A 7,565-nucleotide genomic window follows, 5' to 3' on the forward strand; every position below is an offset into this window, starting at 1 on the left:
GGCCCAACCTTCCCACAAATAAGCAAACAGCCTCTTTGTGCGTCTGTAGCAGCTCATCCTAGTGATCCCTCCGGACCAAAGGCTCAAGTTTCCTAGTTTCATCAGGATGAGTATGTCCAAGTTTGTCCCCTTATAGTGGGGGAGCTGGCCTAGGCAACACATACCTCCAAATGCCAAGCTGAGCCCATCCAAAATACTTGGGTGCTTGTTCAAAAAGTTCCATGGTGGGTTTTGAGTGCCCTGGTCATGCTGCCACCCCAGGCTCTGGCTGGGACTTTGAATTAAAAGAGCAAATTAGGCTGTTCCTTTGGCTTTCCTGCTCACCTACAGAGTGAGTGTGTTGACAGATGCTTGCTACACACTGAGCCCACACAGTGATTTCCTAGCCAGGCTGGTACTGACCCATCGCAGTTAAATGAACTCCTCTGTTTCCTCACTCCAGTGTCTCCGGCCGCAGAACGGCTGCGCTACATCCTGGGCGAAGATGACGACCCGCCGAACCCCACCCTGTTCACAGAGATGGACACACTGCAGCATGACGGGGAGGAGCTAGAGTGGAAAGAGTCTGCCAGGTAAGACGAGGACAGAAGACAGCTGGCACGAGGGATGCAGTAGGTCTGACTGGTCACATGTATTGTGAGAGAAAGCCAATGACCCAGTCATGCACCAGTGACCTATTGTGCTGCCCACGCAGAGCAAAAGGAGATCCCTGTCCAAAAAGACTGTGCTGTCTAGTGCTGCCCCAGTGACCTGTGCCTTGCACTAGGAGGCATGGTGCTGCTGGAGGTGACCAGCAATTCAGCAAGCAGCTCTCTTCCACTTGAGCTAGCCCTAAGGCAGTTCCCAGAGACAGGTGCTCTCTGGAGACCCACTCTTTCTGATGAGGGGTAAGGTAAAAACAAGCCCCAGGCTCCCTTCAGTCTGTATAAACCCCATAGCCCTTTGTGCATCAACTCTCATGACCCAGCTAAAATTCAGCCTAGGCTGCTTCTCTCTGCCTCTCCAATCTTCCTTTTTGATGGGATCCTACAATGTCCTGCCACTCATCGCATGGGTTCGGGGTAGCGAGAGTAGCAGATATAGAGGACACGGCTGTAGGAAGTCTCCGTGGCAGGTGGAGATGACACAATGGAAAGCTCTTGGAGACATGTCCCCAGTACGGTAGCAGTGATGGGCAAATGCAGGGGAAGAAATCAGTGTGAACAAAGCTATGCTGTAAAAACTATCATGGAGCCTTGATGTGCACTGCTGAATACCTGCCACGTCCCTCTGTGTTCTTGTGATGCATGAAGCCATCCTGAAAGCCACGTGTAGGTCTGTGAGATCCTGCATGATTAAAGCAGCTGGCAGACACGGGCAGTGAGTTGTTACAGTCCCAAGGGGGAGGCTACCAGAGACAAAAGGGTCACAGATTCCTTGCCATGGTTGGGTATTAATACATACAGCATTCACAGGACACTTTCCAGCTACGATGCTGTAACCAAACACACTGACTTAGGTCTATTAATTGATCCTCAAATTGCAAGGGCTACTTGTCTGGCAATAGATTAGGAAACAGCAAGCACGGCCAGTTAATGGCATGACTCTTAGACGCAAGCCCTGAATGTGGCAGGGGTGGGGTGCGGGCGGCACTGTAAAAAGTGATGGCTAGAAACACAGCTGCTGCTAGAAGCCTGCTCCAGCATTAAACCTGTGGTTGTATCCTGGACTGGCAAACCCCTGTGTCTGGAAGAGGCTGCCAGGTACCTTCTGAGATGCATGGCGATGTACACATGCTGTTTGTATGAATATCACTTGAGCACTTGGGCTCAGGCTTGGATCAATGGTACCAACATGCTGTATAAAAAGAAGCCAGCCCTCTGATGTGCTCACAGTACAGTAAGAAGCAACATGCAGATAAAAGTAAAGGCAATGTGGAGATACAAGAACCCAGCCTGGGAGAAGGCAAGGCAATGATGAGAGCATTACAATGCCAGCGATTTGTGCTGGACGTGGTACGTTGTTTATATCTTCTGCTCTTGGAAGCATGAGAGTCACAGCTTTTAATGTTCCAAGTTAGCTTCTTTCCATCGGGGGTGAGGTGGAAAAGCTTGAAAATGTAGCCCCATCTTGAGGCAAGATCAGAGAAGCCAACTCAAGGTGGGCAGTGCCATGATGACAAGCCACTGTGACAACTCATGCCTCGCAGGGCAGAGTCTCAGGGACTCTGTTTCTCAGCCTCTGCTTCCATACTTACATCTTGAATCCATCAGAAAACTAGAGCTGTTCCATTGCTGGAAACCTGGAAGACAAGATTGCCCTAGAATAGAGTAGCAGGGGCAGAGGGCAGCATATGTGAAAGCAGCATCGCCTAAATGCGCCAGGCAGTGCATGGGTAACTTGTGGAACTCCTTGCCACAGGAGGTGGTTGAGGCAGAGAGTACACCCAGGTCCAAAAAGGGACTAGCCAAAACTATGGAGGATAGATCCATTAATAGCTAGTTAACAGAACAGTTAGGGATGCATAGGGCATCCCCTACTCCCAGGGTTTCCTGACAGGATCATGGTCTGTGTATTGGTCCGGCCTGGAAAAATTCATTTGAGTGAGGGAAATTGCAACTACCATTCAGGCTCCAAGCATTCAAACACATGAGAACCACAGGTTTAATGTTGCATTGGCAGCTTGGAGGATGGAGCATGCTCCAGAAGTTAAAGGGAGGGACTCAGTACTCAACCCTTTGTATCAGGGATTGGGGTGTAGTGGTTGGAGCCGTGGGGTTTGAAGCCTCAGGACCTCCCGGGTTCTGTCCTCAGCTCTAGCAGGTCTAGCAGATCAGAGAACAGAGGTCCAGGGCTCAGGTTGTCTTGGGCTTTCCTAGCTCTGGTGAAAAGGAGAAAGCTAGCTGGAATCAGGACTCCTAGTTCTGTTCCTTGCTCTGAGAAGGGAGTATTCTCTGTTGTGAGAAGGGCAGAGTATGAGTCAGGGTCCCAAGTCTTTGCTGCGTGCCTCTGGGGCAAAGCTCTTCCTCAGCACCTCTGGCACAAGGATCAGAAACCCTGTCCTCCAAGGAAAGGTCATATTACTGTATGTGAGACTGGAGAGTGGCATGACAGCTCTCGCAATTGGAGCCTGGAAGCAAACAGGGTACTGTGGGAGGGGTTCCCCTCAGTTCTTCTTGGCTTCAGATGGAGTTGGGGGCCAGGAGAGCCTTGCAGGACCTTTCCCTTGACCCACTGCCTGGAATCCAAAGCATTGATATGTGTGTGATGCATTAGATGTTGCCAGAGCTGGACTTTGGGTGGCTGAGTGAGGTTGTGTTCCTCAGGTGGTGAAGTGTGCATCCCTGGGGGGTTTTGCAGAAGTGCATGGGCCCTGCCAAACTGTGACAATATTGCATTTTTCTCTCTGTGGGCAAACAGAGCAGTCTCTCCGTGGCTGTGTGATTTGCAGAGGCCTGATACACTCAGCTGCAACCCTAGAGTTTCCAGGGTGAGCTTTTTAAAGAGAGGGTGTCATCAAGATGGTCCAGGAAACATGCAGTAGGCAAAGATTTTTGTGGACAAACTGCATGGTAGGCCTAGATTGAGGCAAGCTTTGGAAGAGGAAGGCACTGCATTAGAAAGCTTGTCTCTTGTCTATCCCATCCCAGAAAAGTGTTATGAGGGTGTCTAGGCCCTGAAAGGAGGAAGGTGTCCACGTATCTCTAAAAACCTGACCTCCCGCGTCTGGCAGTGGCCCTTGGGACCACGATGGCTCCGGTGGCACCTCCTTGCCTGCCAGCCGGGGCAAACAGCATTCTCGCGGTTAACACTTGGTTTGGTTGTGTTGTTGTTTTCATAGCCATTGCTAATGTGATCAACCCAGTCAATTTTTTTTCTTTTATATCCCCAAAGAGTTTTATTCTTCCCTACAATCCATCATTGTTCAGCAAGGCAGCATGCGTGCCAGCCCGTAATGCTCTGAAAAGGGGCAGAGCATGGATGGGGCTTGGGGGCTCTCTCCTTCCTGGCATGCATGTTTACACCATGAAAAGCCACCCGAACAACTGACCCAAATCCGTCTGCCAAGGACTGAATGAGCCACGAAGGCTGAATTCTCTCCTTGCGCAGTCTAGGCGGATGGAGGCCCCTGAGAGGAGCAGCCCCAGGGGGATGGTACAGTGTGGAGCCTGCTGACGCTGTACGTGCACTATCGACCAAGGGCATCAGTCTCCAGGAGTAGGCCAGGCCCTTGTGTCAGCACTTCCACGGGCAGGGTGAACCCGTCCCGGGCTCCGAGCGGCAGGCTCAGACCAGGATTCAGCAGGGAGGCAGCCCCTTCACGGTGTGAGCACTACCTGCAAATAAAACCTTGGCAAGCCTAAACAGGAAACTTCCTCCTCAGAGCCAAGCAGCTGTCAAGAGGGTCGGGCCTCAGCTTCTGAGCTGGAGAAGAAAGCTGACTGCGAACAAAAGGCAAAGCACGCTGGAAAGTTGCTGGCGCCACTTCTCAGGCAGGGGTGACGCACACTGATCCTTCCTTCCTCTGGGCCTCGTGCAGGTCTGCCCAGGTCGTAGGTCTAGATCTCATTTCAAGGTGGTACTGTCTGACAGTCAGTGAAACCTAAGGGATGAGAGGTCCCAGGAACTTGTGCTCTGGGGCGTAAAGGGACCGGTGCCAAGCTCAGGAAGGAGTTTTTGTCTCCCCTCAAAGAGCGGTGCATAGGTTGCAAAGGGGCATCTTCTCCTTCCTGGGAGACAGGTTCATGGAAAGGATGTGTCATCTGCTCTAGGCCACAGATTTTAAGGCAGCACAAGCTGTCCCCTCCCTGCTGACTTCAGCATCACAGCTTACCACTACATCAGGGGGGTACATCAAGGACTTGGTGAACAACTGTTCACCAGGGCACCCTTGGGGAAAACCAGCAGTAATGGCTATAAACTCCTGGAAGACCATTTCAAGCTCAACGTTAGAGAAAACGTCTTCACAGTCAGGGAATAAGCTCCCTCCAGAGGTGGTGCAGTCACCTACCCTGGAAATCTTCAAGAGGAGACTGGATGGTCACCTTGCTGGGATCACCTGATGCCAATTGTCCTTCCTGCCTGGTGCAGGGGGCTGGACCCGATGATCTTCCGGGGTCCTTTCCAGTCCCTTACAAACTATGAATCACTGATGATGCGGGTCAGGAAAAATAAGCATTGGCGGTAGTCGGCAGGGAGGGGCTGAGATGGTTCAAAACTGGGGAAAATAAGCTGGGAATGCACAGGACGCGTAATGTGGGCCAGGGCTGTCTGGCAATGCCCAGGCAAAGCCCTGAGAGGTTCTCAGCACTGGGTAAATGAGTGAGTGTTTCCCCTTTGGAAACCCACATTAAAATCCTGCCTTGGGTCCCAAGCAAAAAATACATGTGGTCCTCTTAGGCAGTTGCGCTGTGGCCCATTGCCTTACACAGGTCCCGGTTCCCAGTGCCAGACCCACATACAGGCTTGCCCAGTCCTGGGGGAGATTGAACAGTGTTTGCAAAACCACACACACAGAGGTTAAACTAACAAAGCCTAATCAGCTTTCCATGAGTGCAGACACAGCAGAGGAGTGTGATGATTCCTAAAGCCTGTGAAAGCAGCTGCCGCACAGCCTGGCACACCACGCACTGCTGGGGCTGGAGATGGAGGCAGTAGGAGAATGCAAGTCTTCATATGGCCTCAAGCCTTGCTATCCTGGGCTCTCATCCAGTCTCTTCAGTGGCCATAAATCTTTCTAGGCCAACACTGATGGAACGAGATGATGGATATGGACAGCAGTTGAGTACGTTTCTGTAATAAAGGGGCCGTTGGATGGTCTAGAGCAGGTGACTGAGAGATGGCCCTTATCCCTGGTCCTGGATAACAAAAGGCAGAGGAACTGGGAGTCAGGAGTCCTGGGTTCAGTTTCCAGCTCTTGGAGAGGCGTGCAGCTGATTTGGTGGATAGAGCAAGGGGATGGAGGTTAGATGCAATACACCAAGTCACTCATCCTGGGGGAGGAGATGCGGAGAGGCTCCTCTCTGCTGGTTGGGTGCCTCATCCAGGAAAATGTCTCCCTCAAGGGAGCAACTCCCAAGAAATGGGACTTTGAGATATTTCTCTGGAGCTGTAGCCAGTACAATCCAGAGCCTCTTTCCAATATTCCCCAGCAGATTTAGCCTGTAGCCTGGTGCGGCTTTATCTGATATCTTTTAAAAAGCCATTGTTATCCTCTGTTCTCTTCCTCCATCCCCACAGCAGCAGCAGGAGCCAAAACCCAAGTTGTACCAGTTCAAAGCTGCCAGGTTAAGCTCTAGACAGGCTAATCTGTGGATCGGGGAATCGGCAAACCTGCCCTAAAGGAACAGCGGCTTCCAAAATAAATACAGGCGTGTTGCTGAGAATTACTTGTGCTTAATTGGAGCGTGAATCACGCTCTCAAGGAGCCTGCAGAAAACTGATGGTTGTTTTGCTCGCTTTTTCTCCCATCAGGGTTAGAAGGTAGAACGTTCCACGCATGGTTGTGTATTTCAGCAAAGGAGCTGTGTTTGCCATCCGAAGGAAGGACTGGGAGTCAGGACTCCTGTAGTCTGCTCCCAGATCTGGGAAGGGTCTAGGTAGTGACTCTCCATCCTTTAGATCCCAGACCTTCTTTGGGAAGGGCCAGCTCTTTGCTTTTGCTCAACTGTTGACTGCAGAAGGAGGCTAGAGCCTTTCCTCTGGTGCAAAGAAACAGGGCAGAGTGTTTTTCTCGCTACAGCTTCCTCGGTCAAATCTCTGGGTTGACGTAGTGAATCACCTTTGCACATCCAGTTTACAAAACACCTGGATGCAGGAATAGGGGTTGACATCATTTACTTAGACTTCAGGAAGGCCTTTGATACGGTATCTCACCCCATACTGGTGAACAAGTTAAGAGGCTGTGACTTGGATGACTACACAGTCCAGTGGGTGGCGAATTGGCTAGAGGGTCGCACCCAGAGAGTTGTGGTGGATGGGTCGGCTTCGACCTGGAAGGGTGTGGGCAGTGGGGTCCCGCAGGGCTCGGTCCTTGGACCAATACTCTTCAATGTCTTCATCAGCAACTTGGACGAGGGAGTGAAATGTACTCTGTCCAAGTTTGCGGATGACACAAAACTGTGGGGAGAAGTGGACATGCCGGAGGGCAGGGAACAACTACAAGCAGACCTGGACAGGTTGGACATATGGGCGGAAAACAACAGAATGCAATTCAACAAGGAGAAATGCAAAGTGCTGCACCTAGGGAGGAAAAATGTCCAGCACACCTACTGCCTAGGAAATGACCTGCTGGGTGGCATGGAAGCGGAAAGGGATTTTGGAGTCCTAGTGGACTCCAAGATGAACATGAGTCGGCAGTGTGACAAAGTCTTCAGGAAAGCTAATGGTACTTTATCGTGCATCAGCAGATGCATGACGAACAGATCCAAGGAGGTGATACTCCCCCTCTATCAGGCGCTGGTCAGACCGCAGTTGGAGTACTGCGTGCAGTTTTGGGCGCCGCACTTCAAGAGGGATGTGGATAACCTGGAGAGGGTCCAGAGAAGGGCCACTCATATGGTTAAGGGCTGGCAGGCCAAGCCCTA

At 51.4% G+C, this 7,565-nt stretch overlaps 1 protein-coding gene across 1 annotated transcript in view; it reads left to right on the forward strand.

The window, feature by feature from the left end:
* SLC4A5 (solute carrier family 4 member 5) overlaps positions 1-7,565 on the forward strand; it is a 60,749-nt gene that overhangs the window by 9,343 nt on the left and 43,841 nt on the right. Inside the window, exon 2 of the mRNA XM_025212781.1 lies at positions 443-572. Coding sequence (XP_025068566.1) covers positions 443-572 — 130 coding nt within the window. The remainder of the gene's footprint in view (positions 1-442; positions 573-7,565) is intronic.

The sequence above is a fragment of the Alligator sinensis genome, unplaced genomic scaffold (genome assembly GCF_000455745.1).
Source record: "Alligator sinensis unplaced genomic scaffold, ASM45574v1 scaffold453_1, whole genome shotgun sequence".
NCBI lineage: Eukaryota > Metazoa > Chordata > Crocodylia > Alligatoridae > Alligator > Alligator sinensis.